This window comes from Pipistrellus hanaki, assembly GCF_964339955.1.
Source record: "Pipistrellus hanaki genome assembly, chromosome: 9".
In the NCBI taxonomy this organism is placed as follows: domain Eukaryota; kingdom Metazoa; phylum Chordata; class Mammalia; order Chiroptera; family Vespertilionidae; genus Pipistrellus; species Pipistrellus hanaki.
This window is the reverse complement of record NC_140511.1, coordinates 53,309,840-53,336,912: the sequence shown is the minus strand read 5'-3', so window position 1 is coordinate 53,336,912 and position 27,073 is coordinate 53,309,840. Positions and strand designations below refer to the sequence as shown.

At 35.4% G+C, this 27,073-nt stretch overlaps 1 protein-coding gene across 8 annotated transcripts in view; it reads left to right on the top strand.

Moving 5' to 3' along the window:
* The window catches only part of SOX6 (SRY-box transcription factor 6), a 522,879-nt gene that overhangs the window by 199,789 nt on the left and 296,017 nt on the right, over positions 1–27,073 (top strand). For 7 of the 8 annotated variants that reach the window (XM_084895473.1, XM_084895470.1, XM_084895469.1 and 4 more), the window contains one exon: positions 14,753–14,993. In XM_084895473.1, coding sequence (XP_084751599.1) covers positions 14,757–14,993 — 237 coding nt within the window. In that variant the 5' untranslated portion in view covers positions 14,753–14,756. Of the gene's footprint in view, positions 1–6,880; positions 6,960–14,752; positions 14,994–27,073 lie in introns of all 8 variants that reach the window. The other variant, XM_084895466.1, reaches the window with a different exon arrangement.

Here is a 27,073-nt window from a genome sequence, read left to right as displayed (position 1 = left end):
GAATAGTATCTGTCATCTTTGTGAGCTTTGGTACAGTTACGAATACCTACTTTGTGTTAATAAATACACTAAAATACCAAACAGTCAGGTTAGTATATCTATGATTCCTCAAGTTGATTTTCTAAAGTAAATTGTGGTGAGAGAAGAGCTTTAAGATGAGCTGTTCCCTCAGCTCATGAGGCTGCTCTGAGGTAGCATTCTAGTAGGAACTTGATTTTGGACCTGATTTGGAAATGAAAAATGGTGTAAAACAAAAAAATATTTCTCAGCATTTACAATTTCAGGCCAGGCATTACTTATTCATGGCAATTGTTTCTCCAAAAGAAAAGTGAATAGTTAAGCTTGGAAAGGTATTGGTGAATTTCATAGGGTATAGTAGCTTAGATTTTTTATTAAAGTCAGATTAATGCAAGCACTGATAGCTATTCTAGTATACGGAATGCTGCTTCTGTTTAAACATTAATTCTGAGGAAATGGGTATAGTCTCTAAATTCTTGGACTGCTTTGGTTGAAAGTAGAGGAAATAGGTTAATTGCAGGAGGTCTGGTACCCAGAGCCCAGGACTCTGATATCCTTAGGAATACAATATTGAGCAGCAGATGCTGTATGCTTTGGTCTCTTCTCTATAAAGAGTAATTCCCTCTCATTACCTATCCCTTTTGGGAAGTAGTAGCCTATATATTTTACCCTGTGGGCATGGTCCTATTCACTGGTCCACTCAGTGTTAGGTCATGGGTTACTGCTAGTTCATGGACCTTTTATTTAATGTGATTTGTAAAAATTCAGAATCTCTTTCTTTAATAGTTTTTGTGTTTTGAGTGAAATAATTTTTCTGTAAAGTTTTGTTTTTAAGAGAAGTTAGCATTCATTTAATACCTACTAACCACTAAGTACTTATATGTATGTTAATTTAACCTTCTTAGCAACTCGTCAAGGAGTATGTGTTGTCTCTAATTTTATAGATAGGGATATGGAGGCTCAGAGAGTTAAGTAACTCCTCAGGTTCACAGATCTGATAAATGAAAAGCCTGGGTTTAAATACCTCCTCCAAACCTTTTCACTACACCACAGTTTTCCTTCTGGCAGTAGATTCTGTGAAGATTGGTAGCAGTTTTCCAGTTCTAGGCACCCTAGATGCCAATAAATGATTTACTTTAGAAGTAATGTAAAAAAAAGTCAATGAATTAGGCATGATAATTATAAAGATTTAAAAAATATATATTTTATTGATTTTTCATAGAGAGGAAGAGAGAGGGATAGAGAGTTAGAAACATCAATGAGATAGAATCATTAATCAGCTGCCTCCTGCACACCCCCTACTGAGGATGTGCCTGTAACCAATGTACATGCCCCTGACCGGAATCGAACCTGGGACCTTTCAATCCACAGACCGACGCTCTACCACTGAGCCAAACCAGTTTCGGCAGGCATGATAATTATAAACATTTTTCAATTTTTGGGGACTTGTGAGGTGGTGCTTACATTAGAGGAAAAGACAGAACTTGAGAAATGATGCAGGATTCTTTCCCACAAAATGCTTAGGAAAGCTAGGTGCTCGGTGGCTTGGTAGGTGTGTATGTAAGGTACTAGGTAAAGAATAGTCGTACTTGTCTTTTATAATGGTAACTCAGCTCTGCAATAATTAGTAGAAATAATTGATTTCTCATGTTCTAGTAGAGCTGTTTATGATAATATACGACTAGCAAATGCAAGTGAAAAGGCAAAAGGCGATAAGGAAGGAGTGATGGAAGTAGTGAGGGAGAAATGCAAGATAGTAGCACTTTTGTTTTTTTCGTGTGTGTGTGTGTGAAAATGGACTGCTTGGTGTATACCAAAAAATGTGAAATGTTGTGTTGGTGGTGAAACCTTTCTTTTTCTTTCACAGATAATTTATAAAAATTCATGCCCTTGTATATGAGCCTTTTCTATTACTTTCCCCCAGAAGTTAGGGTGTGTGTAATGTTATATGGTAGTCAGATTTTAAGAGAATATCTAAGTTACTCTGCATTTTCTGAAATGAATTCTAGACAGGTGGTATGTTAAATATATACTGCTCAGGTACTTCATCTTGTTTTCCCTGAAGGCTGTCTTCACATTTACTGTTGTAGTGAAACAGCTTCAGTTGTACCTGATGCTTCTTTGTGGCTTCTCTGGTAAGAGCTAGGAGGTAGAAATTGGATCTCATACTTCTCTGGACTTTGAAATAAAGGGGCAGTGACATCATTATCTTATCTGTAAAATAATATATAATTAAATGTTGATCATTTAGGCTAACCAAAACAAACAAATAAACAAACAAACAAAAAAACACAAAACATGATAGGGAAAGATGAATAGTTAACATCCAAAAAATATTTGTTATAAAATTTACTGTGTAAAAACTACAGCCGCCTGACTTGCATGGTTCAGTGGTTGAACATTGACCCTGGGGGATTGGGCCTAAGCTGGCAGTCAGACATCCCTCTGGAAACCTGGGAGCCCTCGAGGGATGTCCAACTAACGGCTTAGGCCCATGGGGAGTGGGCCTAAGCCGTTAGTTGGACATCCTTAGTGCTGCTTCAAAGGCGGGAGAGGTTCCTGCTATTGCCACTGTGTTGGCAGCCAAGAGTCGGCTTCTGACTGAGCAGTGCTCACTCTGTGGAAGTGCACTGATCACCAGGGGGCAGCTCCTCCATTGAGCATCTTCCCCTGGTGGTCAGTATGCATCATAGTGACCAGTTGTTCCATTGTTAGGTCAATTTGCATATTACCTTTTTATTATATAGGATAGTGATGTCATATATTTTAAAAATATATGTAAGATAGTATATATTAATTGTTGAATAAGTGGTATAAAATACATTTTCAGAGCACTTATTGGATGTGATTAGGAGAAGGTGGATCATAGCTACCTAAAATAGTCTCAGTTGGATTCCTAGTGATATGAAAGCAAGGTGAGGGAAGTATGGAAGGAAAAGACTGGAGGCAGTAATAAATGAAGTCTGAGTATATCAGTTTAGTTAGAAAAAAGGTTAAAGTGTGGACTACTAGCAGATAAGATTGGTTGGATTTGGAAGGAGTGCTTTGAATGCCAGAGTCAGGAGTCTGGACATGTTTTGGTCATCAGGGAAGAGCTACTGATTTTTCTTGATCTGATAAAGCAAGTGTTTTTAAGCTTGATTTGGAGAAGGGAGATACTGAAATCACATAAACCAGGTTAGAGTCTGTTGCAAGAGTCTAGGTAGGAGGTGTAAAAAGTCCTGTACTAAGGTATTATGAGTATGGAAAAAAGTATGAGCTTAAGAAACATTATTCTGGAAGAGTTGATGAAGCTCAGTGACAGGCTAGCAGTGGGGATCAAAGATTAAAAAGAAGAGACGGATATAGCGTTCATGTTTTACACTTGGATAATTCTAAGAATGATGCTCTTCTGAATGTGAATGAATGAGGGAGGGTGTTGTGGAAAATAATGATGCGTCTAATTTTAAGTTTGTTGACTATGATATAGCAAAGTACATCTTGGTATAAATATCTAGCAGTCATTTGAGGACTGTTGTATTGCAAGGAAATGAGAGAGATCAGTGTTGGGGATATAGATGTAAAAATCATATGATTTAGATGTTAAGGAATGAGATGTTTGGTAGAAAGAATATACAGAAAGAATAATGTTTAGGTTGGTAGCATTAACATGTAAGTAACATTGAAGTTAAAAAAAAAAAAAGCACTGATTATACCCCTTTACTGGGAAGTTTTTATCGTGTTAAGCTTATAACTAGGATCCCTTGAAAAAAACTTTGTTATATTACTTGAAAATTGGCAAGGTCAAGAAAAAAAGTTTTTTCTTAAACCATGTGAAATTTATCTCAAATCGCCATGAGACTTCCAAATAGAGATCAGACTTTCCCTTTCCCCCCCCCGTTTCTCTCATCCTTTTTCTGCTTCTGAATTAACCACAAAGTCAATCCAGTGTTTTCATCCAACTTTTTCTCCTAAAAAATAACTCTTCCCTAACTAATTGGAAGAATGACCAATGTGAGAGTGATTGGCCATTTCAGATTTGTAAAGGATGACAGCATCATTCTAAGGAATGATCTATCCGACTGCAAATGTCTGAATTTATACATGAAGGTTCAAGCTCAAGGAAATCTTATTTTGTTGATGGACCCTGATTCATTCTACTTTTACTCTGTTGCAATTCTTCCCTCTGTCCCTTAACTGATTTATTTTTTGGTTAGAGGATTTTAAATGATTTATTTAGAACAGAGGTATCAGGTAAAAATGGAATATTAGGCATTAGCTTGTAAGTAAGGTGTACTTTTCTGATAAAAATTAGGCATTATTAATGAAAGAAGAAAATCCCTATGTTATGAGTGTTTTGACAATGGGAAGGATAGTTTTTGACACATTGGAAGAAAGATGTACATATGAGTGTTTAAAATTTTGAGTTAGATAATTTTGTTTGTTTGGACCAACATTTATATTTATAAGTTAAGAATCTTCAGGCTAAGGAAAAAGAATGTGGAATTTTCAGTGCTTTAATACTAACCCAGCTTTGGGTTAACTGAAATCACTTTGATAGTGAGCCAGTCTAGTCACCAAATTTGGATGAGAATTTCAGATATGGAGTATCTCAGTAATAGTTGTGGACATGTATCCTATGCTTGCTTATTTTTGTAAACTTGGATAAAGATGCTACATTGATTTTGTGAGGTAAACTTTCAACCTCAAAAAATACAGGCTATGTTAGAAGGCAAAAATAAAGCATAACCTTTTTCTCTTCAGGAAAAATTAAGACAAAAGCTAGTGAGGTTGGATCCAACCTGTGTATTCAGCCTTCAGAAATGTTTCTAGGCTAGAAAGAAATCTCTGAAAGCATGGCTTTTCTAATGGATGTGCTGCTGATGTACACTTAACATTATCAGCTCAAATGGCAGTGATACAATTTGCTTGCCATCTACTCTTGTCTGGAAAGTTGTGGTGCTCTTATTGGTATTTGTATTCACTTTGTATGAATTGGTCTTTCTTGTTATTTTTCATTTTAATTTAATGTAAGACTAATAAATCTTATTGTTAAATAACGTAATCATAGCATTCAGCATTAAAATGCACTCCTTTTGGGGGGAACACAGATAGATGTGTTTACTCTGCAGAGGGATTTAGATTTGATTTTTTGTTTTCTTCATGGTAATTATGTTTGCACTTTGCTGATCACTAGTTGTGCATTATTACAATGGAAGGTGACAATTTGATTGTCTTCAATTGGAGAAACAAGTAATTTTATATTCACTAAGCTGTCAGGTAACACTAACTCACAGTACTAAGAGCTCCTGGCATTGTGGCTTGGCACCTATATTTAACTGCTTTGATGCTTGTGTAACCTCTGCTGAATCAGAAATACTTTGCCTGCTGGAAATGGTTTTCAGGGTTGTACAATGAGGTTTTCATTAAGTAGACAAACTGAAAATGAACTGCAAAGCCACAGTTGTTTCTCTCCTCCCCTTCCCCTTCACCCCTCCCCCTTCACTTCCACTCTCCTTCCCTCACCCTCTTTCTTTGCCCCTCCCCCTTCCTCTTCCTCCTCTTATTAGACTGGAACCTGAAATTTATACCTCATGTCATTATGTAAAAGAGAGAGAAATTGCTGGATTGCTTTGGATATAATGCCTTCTACTCTGTCTGGAAAGTTGTGCTCTTATTGGTATTTGAATTCACTCTTTATGAATTGGTCTAAAGGAGCACTCCAGAGATTAGCTTCTTTATATAATTTTTCTCATTGTCACCTTGTGTGAGCATTCTTTTTTTTTTTTTTTTTTTTTGAAACATTCTAGACAGTTTCAATTTTTTTTCCTGGCAGTATTAAGAAGTGAAAAAGAGAGGTAAGAATGAAAAAGTATACAGGGATAACTTCCTACCTTTATGAGAAGTTATTGCTGTGGTTTATAATTATTATTAATAATTGGATAAAATATCTTGTAATTGGGCTTCCATACTAGTGTCTTTCAAGTGAGCAAAGGCATGTTTGGTTTTCACTTTAGCAATTATGATTCTCATTTTGTGTGAAGAAGAAATTCAAAGTGGACGTATATAAATACATTCTCTTATTATCTTATACAGCTTTCTTTCACTCAAGTCATAATGAGCAAGGTCTTTCAGTCGAGCTATAAAGTCATTGTGCTTGAACAAAATCCTCCAATTTAGTGTATATTTATAGTAGCTATTGTTTGGTTTTGCACTTATTATTGTGACTGATTTTATTTATATATTTTGGGCCTGGCTTTCCAAACCAAAGATCCCAACAAGTTATCAGTAAATAAACTGTGAGAAAAATTTAATATTATCTCTATAAGGCAAAAATTACAGATGGAGGTTACATGAAATCAACTTGTTTTGATCCTGGGAAGAAAATGGATACTCAAGAACACATGTAGTAATTATAGGTTTTCCATAGGCAGTTCGGCAGGCAGTCCAGTGGGTAGGCTGGTTGCCTGCCTCTCCCAGCAGATACCAACCGATTAGACAGAGGTGATTACGTGATGTAACATTATCAGGAGAAACAATTCATGAGTCAAAGCATTCCAAGACATATGAGCTCTAGTCCAAAGAACAGTCTTAAGCTATATAAAGTGACAGTAATATTGTCAGCTAAATATAAACTCTAGAAACACAAACTTTGATGACTTGAGAAGAATCTGTTCCAGGTAATCCCTGTTTTGTAAGAACCTCAGAAGGCCTTTGGAGACAATTTTGGTGCTTTGGTGGGAAAAATTAGAAGCCTTAGATAAGCCAAATTCCATTAATTTAAGACCCTTCTTAGACATACTTCAAGGGCTTCAAGCACATTTCATTTGCCTTATCTCAACTGCTTTGACAGCTATCTCAACTCAGTGTTTTCCTCCCACAGATATTGTCTGCATATGTTACCATATATGTTCTGAAAGAGCCACTGCGAACTTTAAAAGACTGGCTTATAACTCTCCAAGGTAGTTCTGAAAGTAGTTATCTTCTTTTTCACTAAATGTTTCTTTTTTCTTTTTTTAAATTTTAATAAATCTTTATTGCTCAGATTATTACAATTATTTCTCTTCCCCCCTCCCCCCCAGCTCCCTTTCACCTGGTTCCCACCCCCCCTGCCCTTACCTTCTCCCCCATTGTCCTTATCCATAGGTTTGCGATTTTAGTCCAGTCTCTTCCTGCACCCCCACACCCCTTTTTCCCTGATAATTATCAATCCACTCCCTTTCTTTGCCCCTGATTCTATTATATTCACCAGTTAATTTTGTTTTTCAAATTTTTAATTCACTTGATTTTTAGATTCACTTGTTGATATATATATGTATTTGTTGATCATAATTTTTATCTTTTTTCTTCTTCTTCCTCTTCTTAAAGAATACCTTCCAGCATTTAATATAATACCGGTTTGGTGGTGATGAACTCCTTTAGCTTTTTCTTTTCTTTAAAAAAAAAATATTTTATTGATTTTTTTACAGAGAAGAAGGGAGAGGGATAGAGAGCTAGAAACATCGATGAGAGAGAAACATCGACCAGCTGCCTCCTGCACAACCCCCACTGGGGATGTGCCTGCAATCAATGTACATGCCCTTGACCAGAATTAAACCTGGGACCCCTCAGTCCACAGGCCGACGCTCTATCCACTAAGCCAAACCGGTTTCGGCTCCTTTAGCTTTTTCTTATCTATAAAGCTCTTTATCTGCCCTTCAATTCTACATGATAACTTTGCTGGGTAGAGTATTCTTGGTTATAGGTTCTTGCTATTCATCATTTTGAATATTTCTTGCCACTCCCATCTGGCCTGCATAGTTTCTGTTGAGAAATCAGCTGATAATTGTACTCCCTTGTAGGTAACTAACTGTTTTTCTCTTGCTGCTTGTAAGAGTCTCTCTTTGTCTTTTGCCCTTGGCATTTTAATTATGATGTGTCTTGGTCCTCTTTGGATTCTTTTTGTTTGGGGTTCTGTGTGCTTTCTGTAGTAAGTCTATTTCTTTCACCAGGTCGGGGAAGTTTTCTGTCATTATTTCTTCAAATAGGTTTTCAGTATCTTGCTCTCTCTTTTCTTCTGGCACCCGTATAATTCTGATGTAGGTACACTTGAAGTTGTCCCAGAGGCTCTTTACCCTATCTTCAACTTTCTGGATTCTCTTCTCTTCTTGCTTCTCCAGAAGAGTGTCCTTTGCCTCTTTGTATTCCAAATCTTTGACTTGGTTCTTGCATTCCTCTAGTCTGCTCTTGGGTCTCTATGTAATATTTTTTATTTCAGTCAGTGAACGTTTTATTTCTAGTTGGTCCTTTTTCATATCCTTGAGGGTCTCGTTAAATTTATCGGCCTTTTCTAGGAAATTCTTGAAAAACCTTATAACCGTAGTTTTTAACTCTATATCCAGTCTTTTGTTCTCCTCCATTTCTTTTGTTTGAGACCTCTTTCCTTGTCTCAGCATTTTCAATGCTTCCCTGAGTGGGTAGGGTAGCTTTGTGTGTTTGGTGTCCTATATGGTCTGGTGGGTCAGCCTCCCCAGTTACCTAAGGTAGATACTCTTGGTGCTCCCCTTTGTGGACTGTGTGTACAGCCTTGTTGTAGTTGAGTCTTGATTGTTGTTGGTATCACTGGGAGGAATTGACCTCCAGGCCAATTGAATGTGAGTATCAGCTGTTTCTACACCGGTATACCTTCTGTATTAGAGACAGTCTTATAGGATCAGACTTGCAAAATTGCAAAAGCCTCTGTGCTCAGCTTGGATGGGATGGAGTCTCAGGGCTGAGCCGACAGTTTTTTTCCCCATCAGCCCTGCCCTTGTGCATCTGCCTCAGGCCTCTGCCTTCCATGGATCCCCTGGGTTTCTGCTTGATGGTCCAGATTCCCCCTGAAAGAGCATGGGTGCCTCAGGGACTCGCCTGGAATTGGGTTGTGTCTCTGTATAATATCTTTAATCCCAGTGCTGTCAGAAGCTTTTGACTCATTCCATTGTGGAGAGGCTGTAGCAACCTCCGCAGTTAGACCTCTCTGCGTGCACTCACTTTGGCGCTACTGTAGACCCTGCCTGCTGCGGCTCCTGGTTCCCCCGAGTCTCTGAGTCTCCGGGTGCCTTTCTCTACAGTCCAGACTCCACCCGAATGGGTCCACAGGGTTTCGGATGGGGCTGGGATTCAGTGCAGTCGGAACTGGGGGTTTCCTTTCCCCTCTCACCAGCCAGGCACTCAGCCAGCTGTCCTCTCTGCAAGTATCTCCCTACCTCAGTGCTTTGCGGCTCCCCTGATCCGTGAGCCTCTTTCCTTCTTTCTAGTTGTAGATTTTTCCACTCAGCCAGCTTTTCTGTGGTTTTGGATGATGTCCGTTCTGTCTTTTAGTTGTTATTTTGAAATTGTTGTGTGAGGCGGCAGCTTAGGTGCTTACCTAGGCCACCATCTTGGTTTCTCTCCCACTAAATGTTTCTTATTAAACAGGTGGAAGAGAGAAAAACCTGGCAGAAACCGTGGGAAGTTAGAGAGGGTACAGTGGGGGGAGAAGATATAGTGCCAGATAAAACAATACAAGGAATCATGAATAGCCTTTACCCAAATAAAGCAGGAAAAGTGTTAATAGGATGTCTTCATTTTAAGTCTGGAATCAGGCTTCCTCCCTCAGCCTGCCCCCTGCTCATCTTTAAATGTGGGAATTAGAGGTATAGGATAGTTTTAAATCATTTTTTGCCCTAGGTTGGGTGGCCTAGCATCCTTAGCAGGGGTTCCTGGGTATTTTGGCAGCTGAACATATCTGTTACTCATGCTCCTTGAAATAAGAGACACTGTTATATTTTTGGAAAATTAGTTGTTTATTTCTCAGTATCAGATCAATTGTGGGATTAAATTAACAGTGAATTATCTGACTGAAAGAAATCTACCTCGGTAGCCTGGGGCCAAGTTGCAAAATTAAATGTGAACATTGGTCTGAATTTTTAATATTTTCTTTATGTAAACCAGCTATTGAAATGTTGTTTTGTATTCAAATCAGGGCTCTTTTTGAATAAATGTAACACACCTACAAAGTGAATACCATTTGGTAATAATCTTAGAAGTAATGAGAACAGTTTAAAAAGTCAAATTAAAAATATTGTTCTAATAAATTCAAGGCTTCTTTCTATAGTTAAGTTCCAGATGATAGTTTGGAGACATATTCTTTTCAAGCAGTAGTAAAGAAAAAAAAAAAGTAATTTTGAGTGGCTATGCCCTATGAGAAAGTTGTTTTAAAATAATCCTAACTTTTAAACATATACAAATGAATGTTTTTAAAAAATAGCATAAAATCAGAAAGGCTTAACGTTCTAGAAAGTATGCTTTTCTGAGATAGAGGATTTACTGTGTAGCTATCTAGTCCTCCCCATTTTATAAAGTCTTAGACAAGCTAATCTTGATTTCTTGTTCAGAGATATAAATTTACTGTCTGAGTAGGTTTTAATGGTCTAAACATTCAGATTTGATACTGGGGTTTTAGAGTAAAATAATTATCATCTTTCTAGAGACACTCCTACTTCCTAGAAAACATTATCAATTACAAGGAGACTATCTCTGACATTCTCATTCCCAAAAGTCCTAAGCCCTGAAGTTCTTTCCAATGGCCTGGCATCCTGGGAATTCACTTGATCTGATGGGCAGAGACATTTCAAACTTGGGAACACATGGTGAGAATTTAGTTTTATGTGTCCCAAAGATATGTAATTCTCTTTGGAGGTTTTACTTGATAATAGCTATGCCCCAGAAAACCATCTTGTTTAACCAATGTGATAAGTTGACAATGTAGTTTTTCTCTCTGATTATAATGTACTCTGTGTAGTCAATACACTGGTACCATGTGAGTGTAATTTCCTCTTTTATTTTATCTCCAATGCACTGTATTATAAATAAACAGTTAAAAAAAAACACCAAACAAATCTGTTGCATCTCCTTTTAAGATTGTACCACTGTAGACACTTGTTCTAGTAAAGTAGAATTGGGCACATTTGATTGCATTTAAATTTTTCATGCTTCAGCAGTTTGGCTGGGAGCACAGTAAAGAAAAATCCCATGAGCGAGGATCGTTTAGAATAATAGAACTTGATTTTGTGTATTATAGCAGCAACATTTGCGCTGCTTTAGTTAGGGTTGTGTCAGCACTTCCATTATAACCCCCTGTTTTCACTGGGTATAACTAGGGAGATTTTTTTTTTTTTAATACAAATTAAAAAAACAATTCATTTGAATGATTTTTAAGTTATAGTGCAAAAATAAAGCAAAGTAAAGTCACATGGAAATTGACCATTTTTACAAGAATTTTGTTCTTTTGCCTATTAGTTATATATGGCAGCAGCTAAAGTAAGATACCATTCTAATGCACTGGGGGGGTGATGACATTTTTTTGTAATGGAAAGTTAATGATATGAGCATGAAAAATAAAAGTAAGCATCTGATGTGACAATGTAAAACATTAAAAAAGATGTATATTTGATTTATGAATTTCTAAAGAAGGGCAGCCACAGTGCAATGGTTATAGTAAAAGCATTACCAAGAGTCTTTGCAGCTTCTAGAATTCTGTGTAGTAAAATATTTCAAAAGGGGAAGTTAAAGTAAAGAAATGAAATGAATAAATATGTAATCAGTAAATTGAAGGACTCTTTAATAAAGTAATTGTGCAAAAAATAATCAGTAAATTGAATCAAATAATCAGTGAATCTGACTTATTTAATAAACTGCATTAAAATGAATTTGTGCACACTTTCCTTTTAAAAATACAACAAACCACCACTCCAAACAAAAAACTACAGCAAAACCAAATAAAAAACAAATCTGAAACAAGCCCAGCAATTTTGTCAAAAGGAAATGCCCAGAGCGGAGCAATAACCAGCTAAAAGAACAAAATCACCCTTTTCTCTGCTAACACCATCTTTGAGAACTGTAGTAAATATAAGAAATTTAAGTAAAATGTAGTATGGAAAAGTATTCTTCTTGGAATAAAAAAAAAAGTTAATTCCTTTGCTAAAGGCCGGGATGGCAAGTTGAATATGCCTTCCTTGGTTGTTAACCATTATTATCTTATCTTCCTCATTCCTTGTCCCCTAATGATGGTGTGAACTGAGGCTAAGCAGTCAGATTTAATATTGGCATTTTTTTGGCAGCTTATTCTTTATTTGCAACCTTGATGCACATTCATATTTGTAGGTGCAAAATAAAAGACAAATTGTGTGATGTTATAAATAGGTAACTTTCCCGAATGGTCACTGGAGGAATCACCACAAGGCTGTTGATGAAGTAGAGGTGAAGCCCTTCCTCACTAATTGTATTCAGCGTGTAATTTCCAAACTTCCCTCTGAATTTTGATTTTCAATTAACACTCCTCATTTGAAGATAATTTTCTATTTAATGTAATTGCAGGAAATAATTTATTGGCTGATTAAGACCGAGGGCCCAGCCTTCCTTAAGAAAACACTCTAACAAACCAGCCTTGAAACTCAACTCATGGCTTTGGACAGATTTAGTCTATTTTTACAGCTGCGTGGTTGTGTTTAATTAGGATTGTGCACTATTGTTCATTGGTGCAGTTTTGCAGTTGGAATTATTCTTAAGAGAGTTTTGTGTTCTGTGTCATGATTAATTTATACTAAAGCAACAATCACAGATAATGCTATTGGAAGCAGCCAAGACACTTTATAATAAGAGGATGTTTTTTGGGAAGCTAAAGTCCCTATGAGTTTTGGATTATGACTTTCAATTGTATTGAGCTGTTTTAAAAAGCAGCAGTAAATTCATTCTTTTGTTTTTAATGTGAATGATTACATTATTGGTACTGTCATTATCTGAACTATGAAAACATTCTTGTTGTTTATGGCAGGCTCTTGATAAACTTGCAGGACAGTTATAATTTGCCTGGGTTTATGATAGTATTTATGAGGCCAATGAAGTAAGCTCAAGAGTGATTCATGTAGACTAAGAAATATCCTTTAGTATCATTTTTCCTAAGTGTATATACAGAAGTCCCTTTGTTAGTATTTTTAGAAATTGGTCAAGAATATACTTATCTGATTCTTTGATAATAGTGCTCTTTATAGCATTTTATTCTTCTCAAAGAAAATATAGACATTCTTCTGTACTTCCTTTCATCATTGTATTTTCTAGTATCAAGTCTAATAGATGAAATTTTTATATTTGTAGAATCGTAATTATAAGTAGGTATCAGCATTTTAATATGTTTCAAAGCACTTCAAAAGCCTATAATACTCTTATTTAGAACCCTGCATAATTAGATTAGCTAATCTTATCTTAATTTTTTCACTGTAGGATACTAAATATGAGCCCCCTCATTAATTGTGAGAAATTTAGCATTAGCTGTTAAATCCTATGTGAAACATGGGCTGCTACATAAAAACTACTGTTTAAATTGGAATTAACTTAATTATTTTTCTTTGCACTTGATATTTCCTTCACTGCAATATTCATGAAAGCATGTGACAGATTTGTAAATTTAACTGTTAATCTCAGATTTCTGGACCCTTTAATCAGTATTTATTTGTCTAGAAACAGTACTAGCAAGTTAATGATTTGCTAATTTGAAAAATGCTCATGTGGTTTCCTATGTTAACTGATTTGTGCATTTTTAAAAAAATGGTATGAAATCAATTAATGTTAAAAAGCAATTAAGGTAGAGATTTTATTCCTTTCGTTACACAGCAATTTTAGAACTAATTATGCTATAAACAAAAAATGACATAAAATTTTATAAAAGATGCTCAATTACCTTTTATTTTATTTTAAAAACTTTTGGCGGTTTTATTTCTAGACATTTTGCTACGAAAATCATCTTGATAAAGTGATATTATAAGAGTTTTGAATTCTGTTTAGTAATAATGATTTTTCTGGCTATATACAAAAGAACAGAATGGAGACCTTGTGCTGAATATAGTTTTCTTATAGGTACATAGATGAATATTCAGTAATTGTTTGTGGAGTATTAAAATATTATGCATTGTAGGCATTTTACTATTATCATACTAAATGCTTTGAATCTGGTATATACTTTCTAATATAAAATAGTAACATAGTTATTTCATAAGCTCAATTCAAATGTTATAAGACTACCTTGAGACTAATTTAACAGTATCAGCCATTCAATCAATATGTCACTTAAAAGCTAAATTACAGCAGTTGACACAGCTTAAAGGTCTTTAGAAAAGGGTCCCATTTGACACTAACCAGTGTTAGGCCTAGCACTCAAAGCAAGGTGTAAACTCAGAAATCAGGACCAAATTTGCCTAGACTTTCATCATAGACAACCTGCCTTCTTGAATTTATTTTCTTCTTTTGTTCCAATATAAAGCATAAGCAAAATTTGGATATATGTACTTCCAAATCATCTTCCATTTGCCAGTTCATTCATTCTTTTTTTTTTTTTTTTTTTTTCATTGCTAGGCAAATCAACAAAATTATTCTCAAGAAGCTTCTAATCTAGTTGGGATAACTGGGGAGAAATTTACACACATACGTATACTACACATATTATGGAAACTTATTCCATAAACACTTTATTTCTGGATTGGTAAGAGAGAAAATATGCAATCACCTGGAAGAATTTTGTGAGTTAAAATCAAAGAGAAGTGGAACAGATAAGCTGAGAGTTCTTTTTTACTGGTTTAGAGTAGAGGGTAAACATCTCTAAAGTAAGAGAATTTTTCTTTTTTTCGGAATATTCAAATGTAAGGGATTTTTGTTTTCATGGACAGTCCTTTTGAATTCATGCTGTTTCCTTCTTCTGCAGAAGAATGTCTTCCAAGCAAGCCACCTCTCCATTTGCCTGTTCAGCTGATGGAGAGGAAGCGATGACCCAAGATTTGACCTCAAGGGAAAAGGAAGAGGGCAGTGATCAACATGTGGCCTCCCATCTGCCTCTGCACCCTATAATGCACAACAAACCTCACTCTGAGGAGCTACCAACACTTGTCAATACCATTCAACAAGATGCTGACTGGGACAACATTCTGTCGTCTCAGCAAAGAATGGTGAGCTTTTAAAATCTGGCCACTGTTGCTAAGTGTGTCCATTAGTATGGCCTCATTACAAACAGGTATTTTAGAGAAAGCTCAAAATACATATCATTATAGTACATAGTACATTGATCATAAAATAACCACCATATATATTATTAATATTACTCTAACTGGGGAAAATTGGAAAATGGTTTTTGATTTAGTTTTTATCCATTTTAGGTCACCTTGCAAAAAAAATATTTAATTTGGGGGACAATTTGGTTGTCATATTTTCTGAACCTCTGAGTTTAAGGTGATGAGGTTGATAATACCACAAAATAGATATGATCAAATGAAGTATGGCTGTGTATTAATATTAAAAAATATATATTAAGCAAATATGTCTATGGGAATGAGATCATATGGAAAACACATCTTCAGTGAGTAAGTGCAGGTATTTATCATTTTACAGCAATTTTTGATTTATATTTAAGATTTTTCTCACTTAAATACCTATAGATTAATTTCAAAAAGATATAGCTTCTCAGTATCATTCCATCAGACTGTAGAAGTTTTCTGTAAAGGTAGAAGCAACAATATCAAATACATGTAGTGTGTTAGCCAGATTTCTCATGTTAAATTCCATCATAGTCCATAGCAAGTGACATGAATTGTCTAACTTATAGCAAATACACTTATTTTTTTAAGAATCTAGAACTGACCAAAATCTTAACATATTTTATTTGATTAAGAATTTTAAAATTTATTTTATATATTTTGACTTTTGGTTAAGTTAATGAAAAGTATTTTAAGTGGAGAGTTAAGAAAAGTTTTATTCCTTAATTAAAAATAAGATAATATTTAAAAATGCCTTTACTACTAATAACATATATTTAAATTCTTGCCCTATGCTTAATGTCTCAGAACAATTTAACGATCTGATTTTATAATATATGGATGCAGACACTTCTTTTTAGATGATTTTGTAGACATCACTAGTGCTCTGGAGGTGAGATGTAGGGATTGGAAGAAAAACAAGATTTTTTCTAGACTAACTTTAGATAAGGGTATAATCATTTTATACTTAGATAGAATCACTGGAAGATTTATTTTCCTTGAATAGGGAGAACAGAAAAGGTATGATAAAGCAAGACTAAAAGTCTGTTTTTCTGCTTGAACTTGAGTGCTTCATTTCATACCTCCAAGATAGCATGGATGAAATAGATATCCAGTCACTGCCACTAGCTTTTTGGCAAGATATTAGGGCTATGTTTTATTTTTGATTCAACAAATATTTATATAACACCTTCTCTGAGTGCAGCATTCTACTGGGTGCTGGTGGACAAAATATACATGAATATGCCTTCATGGAATTTATATCCAGGAGAGAAAACAAAAATCTATTTAATAAAGAGGGAATATGCAAATTGACCTTCACACCATTATAAAGATGGTGGCACCCATAGCCACAAGATGGTGGTGCCCAGTCCCCTCGGCCCTGCTGGAGTCCCCATTCCTATCAGCTCAGCTGGTGGGGGGGGGGGAAGGGTTGACAGGTGCATGGTGTGGCCAGACCCTCCCTCAGCCCCCCAACCACCTGGGGCCGGCCTGAGGTGCAGGCAGGCCTCAGATCGCGGCTGCCCAGCTGATGCCTGAGGCACAGGTAAGCCTTGGATGGCAGCTGCCCAGCCAATACTTGAGGCGCAGGCAAGCCTTGAATGGCAGCTGCCTGGGGCTCATGGCTGGCCGGGGCTTGCACTGCCGTCAGTGGCAGCAGCAGAGGTGTGATGGGTGCATTGCCTTCCCCTGATCACCTGGTCCTGGACTGTGAGAGGGGGCAGGCTGGGCTGAGGGATCCTGATGGACCCCCTCCAGTACATGAATTTTCATGCACTGGGCCTCTAGTAAATATATAATTAAGGTTGTGATATGTGATATATGCACGTATGCATACACCATGGACATACAATACTGTGGGGAAAGCCTGGGGTGGCTCAGTGGCTGGATGGAAGGGATAAATGGGAATAAAATGGAGGACATCTGTAATACTGTCAACAATAAATTTTAAAAAATGTGATATGTGTTAGGAAGGAAAATAACAATGCTAAATTAATGAAATAAACTTCATTTAGAATGGATAGATAGGAATGTCCTTGCTGACCTAAGGATAAGAGAAACTAGTCAGGCAAAGAATACGAGAAAAAATAAAAATAGCAGAGCGAATAACATGTATGAAATATTTGAGCTGAAAAAAAATATAGCTGAGCTTCAGGAAATTCAAGATAGTCTTTGTAGCTGGAGTGTAATAAGTAAGGATACAACATAGCATTAGATCTGGTTGGAGAGATTGGTAGGGGCTATATTGAAAAAGACCTTGTAGATAACATTGGAAGTGAGATTTGATTATAAGTGCAATGGAAAGGCATTGAAGGGTTTAAGAATAGTTCAAGCAGATAATTCTAGCTGTAGTATGAACGGATGGGAGGGAGACCTGCTGGGAGGCTATTTAAGAAATCCAGGTAAGAGATGATAGCTGCTGGGATTAGGCCAATGGGATAGAGAGAGATATTTTTTGCTTTTATGCCAAATATAGCTATGGACAGATAAAAATAATTAAATTGGAATATATAGGTTGAAGCAGAAATAATACAGTTCAAATTTACTTTTTTAGAGAACACTTTGCTTATTTTTCTCAGTTAAATTTTGTGTATATCTTGGCAAGTGCCAAATTGCTTCAGCAAGTTATTCCCAAACTTTTATGATCTAAAATCTTGTTAGAAAACACCGTGTTTCCCGGAAAATAAGATATCCTCTGAAAATAAGACCTAGCGCATGGAAAGATAAGACATCCCCTGAAAATAAGACCTAGCACAACTTTGGGAGAAAAATTAATATAAGACACTGTCTTATTTTCAGGGAAACAGGGTAGGTATTAATAATGTGCTTAGCAAATTATATTAAGTGAAATTTATGGTAGTATAAAATAAAGTTTAAATTTACAAATATGTTACATGTTAGTCTAAAAGAAATCATCCTTGTTTTCAAACTTTCACTCTCTTTTGATATCAAGCTCTGATTTCCACCAAACCTTTTGTGTATTCTGAATTTCTGGAAGCCAAAATACTTGGTTTTAATTCCCACTCTATAGTATTTCCCAGCTGTGTACGTCTATGGTATAGTAAAAGGATTTAACAAATGGGAAATAGCAGCTGCATTTGGAAATCCCCTTTGTGCTTCCTTTTCATTCAATAGATTCAATACTGTGTTCTATGTAAGAACTGTAACATCAGACTTGTAATGACTTACATTGCAGGTATTATATTATCAAACAATTTTTTTATAGGAAAGAAAATCAATAGAAGGATTTTAGGTTTCTGGGTTTCTGGGCAGTCCTGCAATATAAATATAAATATATATTTATATTTCTGGGTTTCTGGGCAGTCCTGCAAACCTACATTGTGTGTGTGTGTGTGTGTGTGTGTGTGTGTGTGTGGTGTGTTGGAGTGTTGGTGTGGAGGGACTGTGACCAAAGTAAAATTTAGTCAATATTTTTTACCCCATTCTACTTTCAAGTAAATGTAAAGTCCAAAAGGATTGTTATGAAGTTAAATGAAACTTGTAGTTCTCTATTGATCATAGAGACTTTAAAATAAAGTCTAAAAATCAACAAAAATCCTATTAGCACCTATTAGGTTTCCATTGCTATTTAGTTTCTGTTGATGGTCCTCACTCAAGAACAGTTAGAAACAGGCACTCAAAAATTTCTTATCTACTGGGTTCAGATGGCATTGAAATTGAAATATCAAGACCACAGAGGAGCTTTTCTGTAGAGGAGAGCAAAGACAAAGCAGAGAAGTTCTGCTAATCCCCACTTCCTGGTCAGAAACAAAATCTTTAAATGTTAAAATTCTGATTATTTATTTTGAGGTGGAATTATAGTAAAATATGAGAGACCATGCAGTTTTAAAGAAAGAAAATTTATGGCATAAGTAAAGAAGGAAAATAGAACTTTTAGTGATTGGCATTCAAAGACCAACTTGAAATAAAAAAGTTTTAGATTCCACTGTTAATTACATTTACTTATATCACGGATACAAAAATGTTTAATTTTAAATTTAGAGTTCTGTGTTAATTGGTATGATCCATTTGAAGGCTAAAAGGTTAGTGTAAATGAGGTTTCGCTGTCCGTGGTTGCTATGTACAATTACTACTCTTTTCATTATTGTGTAAGTGTACCAGCACCTTTTTTTTGTAGATGAATATTGACTGTCCCCTAAAATGTTTTGGTTTCCATTAGGACTGATTCGTTAGGCAAGAATAAATTCACATACTTTTTTTATGAAAACATGTATAGTGTATTATTCTTTTTAATGTTAACAAACATGGAGGAACATATTTTGGTAGTGTTTAGTGACTGGCATATGATATTGTGCTATAATGATTATCTGCTAAAGATTTCTTGAGAATGTAAGACCTACTAAGTTCCAGAGGCAGGGATTTCCTTGTGAATTATACAGATGAGTTCTCTACTATCATGGAAATTAGATTCTAGGAGTGGGACAAAGTTCCACAGAGTGAGACAATTTCAGACAATAATAAGTACAATGAAAAACATTAAATAAGAAAATGCGATCTAGATTACCTCTTTTAACAGTCCAGGGAAGGTCTTTTTGAAGAGGTAACATGTGAGTTGAGATGGGAACAAAGAGAAGGAACTAGCTATGTAAACATTTGGAGTAAGTGCAAGAGCTGCTTGGTGGTGTGTTTGAGATACAGAATACAACAGAGTAGCTGGAATGGAATGGGTGAGGAAGAGAACAGTATGAGAGAAAATCAAGGAGGCAGGCAGGCAGACGGCAGATACTATGGGGTATCATATTCTGCAGTGAGGTGTTTGAACTTAATACTTCAGTGCAAGAGGAAGCCACTGGAAGGTCTTAAGTGAGACTAATATGATTTAATTTATGTTTTTAAAATATCACATTGGCTGCTGTGTAGAGAATGGATTGTAGGAGGCAACACCAGAAACACGGACACTTCTTAGGAAAACGATTGCAGTAGTGCAGGTGAGAGTTTGATGCTCAGTGGAAGAGTGAACAGTTCTTTGAGGAGGTTCCATAGCTTCTGAAGAAGATTCAACAGAGACCTAGAAGACTATTTTAGGTGATGTGCATGTGGGCAGAACTTTAATCAATAGTGAACCGGACATGAAGTTGCTGAGACCAGGGTGAGGTTGGAAGATAGGCTTGCTCCTGGACAGAGCATAGTCCCATGTGAGGACAGAAGTCTTCTGCCTAAGAGTGAACTGTTTGCAAGTGACTTCTAGGGTAGGACTTGGGGATCTGGGTAAGGCACCAACAGTATCTCCTTCAAGATTTAAAAAGTGACAAGATTGTAAGTAGGGTGTTCTTACACATGTGTACGTGTGTGCTTACAGGCCTGCTTATATTGATATATGTTTTAAGCCGAAATGGAATTATTTGCATCTGGCTTTTAACTACTAGTCCAATTAAGTGCAAATAACCATGCTGGTCTTACAGCCCCAGATTATCAGAACTCCTTATTTTGGAGACTAGTTAAATTTCCACAAGTAAATTTATAAATAAAAGATAATAATAATGTCCTTTGTTATAATTGAAAGAAAACAATAATAGGCATGTTGGGACATTTAATAAATAACTGTTGGGAACAATACTTTCTTGCTTGCAAACAATTTATCCTTCTCTGTATTTCCTGCTTTCAGTCCAATGAAGTTGCCAATCAACTTTGGAGAGTTTTATGTAGTTCACTGGAGTCATAAAAGTCTGGTATGGACTTTGAACCATTTCTGGGAATGGAGCTGTTTTCATTACATGATAACATAGTCCAGGAATTTTAAGTGAGGATTCAATCTTTCTCAGCCATGTTTTATGTTGTGACAGACTTCTAGAAGATTTCTAACTTTGTTGCTTTCAAAAGATTTAAAAAAAAAACAAAACTTGAATTGTTGCCAGAATTTGGTAAGATTCAGTCATTTAAGATATAAGGCAGCACCCAAATGAAATGTCTTTCTTTATTTTTATTGAGACTGTGTTTTAGAAGGCATAGTGAAATCAGCTAGTTCACTCGGTCCTAAGTAGTTTATACTAAGTAGTTTATAGATTTAACACCTAAGACAAAGTTCATATGCATCTTTTTGGTACCTGACTGGTCTCTGAAGCACTGGGCAAAATCCATGAACTATCAAGGTTTTAGACTTTTTGAGAAATTGTTACTACTTCATTTTAGGATTTTGGGAATTTATTCAGGTTTAGTAAAATTCAAACCTAAACTTTTGGTAACAACTGGAAATGTCTATCCTTGACTCCTGGAGTCATGAAACAATAGTCTCCAGGAAGTGATATGGGAAATTTCTATTTTCTATAAATTTGAAACCATATTAGCACACAGTACTGTCTCTTTTTAAACATATCTCAAAATGTAATGACAAATTTATTTACAATTTGAACAAAAAAATCAAACCTTATTTTATTGTATGGTATGGGTTGTAAAATAGATAACTCATATTTTCTAGTGTTAACACATTGATTACCTTTCTATTACCACCCCTCCCCCAGTTAGTGGCACTGTTTCATTTCTGCTATAAAAGAGTACTTATTTTTAAAAAATGTTCCCAAATTAAACAAAATGAATGCTAATATGCTACTTAAAAAATCTCTCTATATTTATGAAAACTTGAGTTATTTTATCATTCTTCTTAATGATATAATACACCTTCCTTAATATACTTTTTGGAAAAGTTTTCTTACCAAGCATATTATCAAAATTTTTGTTGAATGTTGAAGCATTAACATGCTTTGGTATAGTTGGCTTTTCCCCCCTTGGGCAAGAAGGAATCAGGTATGCATACTGATGAACACACTCCAGTCATTAGCATGTGATTATGTGGGCTGTATGTTGAGCTCCTGCCAGAATAGAAAATCCAGTACTTTGCTATATCCCTGCAAAGACTTTTTGCATTTCTTTTGTATTTTGACATTTCAAAGAAAATTAGATCCTGGTATCTTTTCTTTTTTTCAGTGTAATAAAATTGTGTACACAGAATGTTTTCAAGGAGATGGAATATGCCATGTTTATTTTTACTTAATTTTTTCAGTTGGTATAAGATCCAGTAACTAAAGTTTGCAGTGTACTGACTGTATCATGAATCTCTTAACAAACTTTATCACTGACATTCACTGACAATTTACAACATTCCTTCATGGTCATCAGGATTATCTTTTCTGGGATTCAGCCAGTATTCTTCTAATTTACTTCATTTTTATGATACTTTTATGCTTCATAAATATTTTGTTTTCATTTCTTGCACCAATAAGCTGCTAGTGTACATTATAGTAATGCTTCTGTGGTTTGACTGTTCCTATATACTATCCATATGCAAATATTCCTTCATGACCAAAGGATAGTTTGGGCTCTATAACATTTCCAGACTCTTTGGGAAAATCATTTTTGATAATAACTTAAAATAAGACTTGATTACTAATAGAAAATGTGGTAGGATCTAGTCTTAATAGAACAATTTGATTGAGCAAGCCTATTCCACTTAGCTTTTATTGTCTTGATGATTTCAAATGGCATTTAAACATAGTAGAAGTATTGTTTTGTTTTTTTAAATAGGCTTCTTGTCATAATTGATCAGTGTTAATCAATGAAAGCTGATCTCAAGACACCAATAATTGTCTGATTAAAGCAGAACTCCACAAGCCCGTTTTAGTATATAGGTGGTTCTGATTAATGTTCACTTTCTTGTGCAGAATTTTTTCTTGCCCAGTGACGATCTGGGTACATTACTATAATGAAATATGATACTGGAAAAATGAAATATGCACATTTCTGTAATTCTTCTAAGTAACTTTTTGTAGAAAGTATAATGTATATATTATATAGCATGCAGTAATTTATGTGACTAATTTAAACTTTTCATGATTAGAATGAAATATGAACCTTAAGGTCTTTCTAGATCAGCATGAATAAGATGGTGATGCCTGGATAGGCAGCTTATGTCTTTGGAAGGGATAGCTAGGATTGTACTTAACTCCTCCAGATCTTCCCCTTCATCATCGTCGTCATCCTTGTTGTAGTCTTCGTCCTCCTCCTCTTCCTCCTCCTCTTCCTCCTCCTTCTCCTTTTCTTCCTCCACTTCCTCCTCCTCCTTTTCTTCCTCCACTTCCTCCTCCTCCTCCTTCTTTATAAAATACATTTCATTTTAAAATTGAGCTATCAGCTGTTATAGCATGTATACATTTTGGGGGTACAACCTTTATATAGGTCATATAATAGAGTTGCATCTTTTTAATTTTTATTGTTTAAAGTTTTACATATGATCCCCCAATTGACACCCTCCCCCCTCCAAGCCATTCCCACCCTGGGCAAGCCCTCACTGCCCCATTGGTTATGCTAATATGCATGCATACAAATCCTTTTATTGCTTTCTAACCATCTTCCCCCTCCCCCCATTGTCTCTGGATCTATTCTTGTTCATCAAATTACATTGCTCATTATATCCCACATATGAGATCTTTCTCCGACTGGCTTATTTCGCTGATCTACCTTCTTACTTTATTTGGAGAGGGTTGCTTTCCATAAAAGTGAGTTTAAGGTAACAAATCCTGCTCCCATTGTTCAATCGGGGATGAGCTTGAAAGGGCTTTCTTTGATATTGAGTCAAAACACCTGCATTAAGCAGGAAAGACCCTACTCTGTTCTTCTTGAACACATCTAATCTTTCTTGAACACATCTAATGAATGTGCCTTAATTACCGTGATATGCAAATTATCCCACTGTTTGGTTGTCCTCTGTAATAAGTTTTCCTTATTAAAGAGGAACAAGAAAAATGTAACCTTTTTTAAAGAGGAACAACTTCAAGCTATTATTCCTTTTGTTACTTAATCTTTTAATGTGACGGCATATTTATTTTTTTACATTATTAACCTCTTAAATATTATTTTGGTATTACTATATTCCCATGTCTTCTAGGCATTATTTTTCTAAGTGATAAAAATTGAGTTCAATGATACATCCCTTTGTAAACTATATTCTGAAATCAAAAGTATAAATTACACACCTTTACTAATAATATTTTACAATCAGATAATAATTAGAAATGATATACATTTTATTTATCTTCTTTATATTTTATTAACACTTTAGAAAATGGAAAGCATTATTTAATAAAATGATTGAAAGTTATTTGTAAACGCTTGTTTGTATTATAATTTAATTCTGATTTATACTCACTGCCAGTGTACTGAGAGTACCTAGAATTCAATATTTTCAAGTTCATCAAACTTCTGGGAAGAAATTTCCCTCATTCAAGCATTGGTAGATTGTGGTGGTATAATATGAGAGATTCATTTGCCTAGAAACACAAAGAATTAGAACTTTATTTTTTTTTTTTTACATTTACTGTTATTTAGAAACTTTTTGGTTAGTCTCAGTGGTAAATTGGTAGCTTTTTAGATAGCATTAGGTTAGTTAGGATTAAGCTAATGTAATCCATGAAATTGAGAAAACTTTTACAGTTGAATTTAGAGTTAACATTTGCCCTTCAATTGTATTAACTTATTTTATACCTGCTATGCTTCTACCAAATATACCTGCTTTTCTCTCTTTCTTTTTCTCACACTGATATGGTTTGTATATAAAGTTTATTATAGTTTATTTATTTTGCTTTGTGAAATTGACAATAAGGTTAGAGTTTAGCTCTCTTTTGGCTACTTTTTTTTTTTTTTTTTTTTTTTTTTTTTTTTTTTTTTATCTATGAAGAATAGTACAGAAGGGCCAGAAATCAATCTGAATATAAGTTTTGGGTATTTGAAAATTAAGAGAGAAAAATAAAAATTAACACCTCCCACTCCTCCCAGAAAGAAAGCATGTTCTCTCTGATTCTAACTGAACCATCAATCCAAGTTTGTGTATTGCCTCCAGGTAGAGTAATGCTTCTATACACTGGGGCACCTGATGACAAAATTATACTTCTACTTGCTGCTTTGTGGTAAATTGGTGACATTTTTGTGCCTAGTTTCACCTTCCCTGGAAATGTAAATATAGATAGTTAGACAGATAGGTAGGTAGATAGATAGATAGATAGATAGATAGATAGATAGATAGCTGGATAGTTGTTTCATAAACAACATAGCCTTTGTTACATTCTTTGAACTTGTTCTATCTATAAAAACTTAAATCAGAGAGCTAGAGATGTTATTTAGAAATTTCTGAATCACTAAGAGTTTCTGGGTAAGCCATTATATGTATTTGATATATTAGAAGGAAATTTGAAGGCTTTTTGGGTGAAATTCTCAAACTTGGGAACCTTTCTGGGCAAGATCCCAGTGAAGATGAGAGATTGTTGAGATCACAGAGTGACTGAGTGCTCAGTGTATGACACACAGAGCAATCTGTTCGCTAGTCCCTCTTCCCTTGGAAAATTAGGCTATGAAAGGATTTCACTGTAATAGAGCAGAATCTCTATTAAGGGATAAATGGGTTTGACCGACCTTCATTGGACTCTGGTACTTTTTAATGTTAAGATTTGTGAGGTATAAAGAGCATGAGCTGATCTATTTTTATGACCCCAGCCTCATCATTTAAAAATAGACACCCTAAACATGAGTAAATTATCACATCGATATTATTTCCAGGAGCCTAATTAGTATCTCTTTTCCTTGTGGATCCCAGCTACCTTGCCTTTTTCCTAAGAGTTTTATATCTTATTTTCTATTTTTCCTGAAACTACTCTCATACCCTTGAAGTGACTGTAGGTCCCTTCTCCCCCACAATGGCCCTAGTTTTTATATTGAATTAAGAACAGATTTTTCTAAATTAAACAAACTTCAATGGATACTTGTGTCATACTACTATTACATGCACTCCTCTCCCTGCCAACACCTGCATCATGCAATAGGTCTTTGGTACCTTGGTTCTTTTATTTTCAAGGCTATTTTCTCTGTTTTTGGAAGATGGTAAGGAGGCATTTTTTGTTTGCGTGTGTGTGTGTGTGTGTGTGTGTGTGTGTGTGTTTGTGTGTGTGTGTGTTTTACTTTGACTCCTTTAAAAAAATAATATATTTTTATTATTGACTTAAGAGAGGAAAGGAAAGGGAGAGAGAGATACATCAATGATGAGAGAGAATCATTGAATGGACTGCCTCCTGCACACCCCACATTGGGGATTGAGCCTGCAACTGAGGCATGTGCCCTGAATGGGAATCAAACCATGATCTTCTGAGTCATAGGTTGACACTCAACCACTGAGCCATGTCAGCCGGGTGGCTTCAGATTCTTAATTATGATATCTGGGGTGGATAACCCCCAAAGTTCTCTTCATTATTTCTCATTTGGATGATGCAAAATAGGTTCGTGACAATCTAACTGACCGATATCTGGATTCTATGAATCATACAAGCTGCTTTGCTGATTATATGTAAAAAAAAATACAGTTATTTTTTATAACTACACCCTGAAATGGGGAAGCAATGAAAACAACTGCAAAGGAGGAGAGCATGAAGATAATATAATAGACAGTTGAGAAAGTAGTTACCTCTTAGGGAAACCTCCATGGAACCATTAGAGATTCTCCATGCATAGAAACTTGCTCTGGAAAACTTTTTAAATTATAAGTCTCCAATATCTGCATAATCATACTACTTCTTCCCTGTCCCTCCCTCCCTCTTAAATCAGATTTTCCCTGGGGTTATGTAGGAAAGGATAGGGTGTTATCTCACTGTTATTTCACAGAAGGCCTGTGTTTAATCTCTGACACTAATTTGCTGTGTGACATTAGGGAAGTCATTTCCAATCTCTGGATTCAGTTTCCTCATCTCAAACATGAAAGATTTGAACTATAACCAAGTTTCTTGCTAATTTGAAATTTGTTGGTTTCAGGGTTAAAATTGTCTTAGCCAACTCAACATAGCCTGATAGTGTTGTTCAGGTTGAATATCATATGGTAGTTTAAACTCTAATAAATTGCCAGATGAAAGTAGCTGTCTGGTTTGGAAGGCACATGAATCATCTAATAGCTAAACCTTGATAGAATGTTGCTCCATGTGTTGGAGAATTCACTATCACATGGC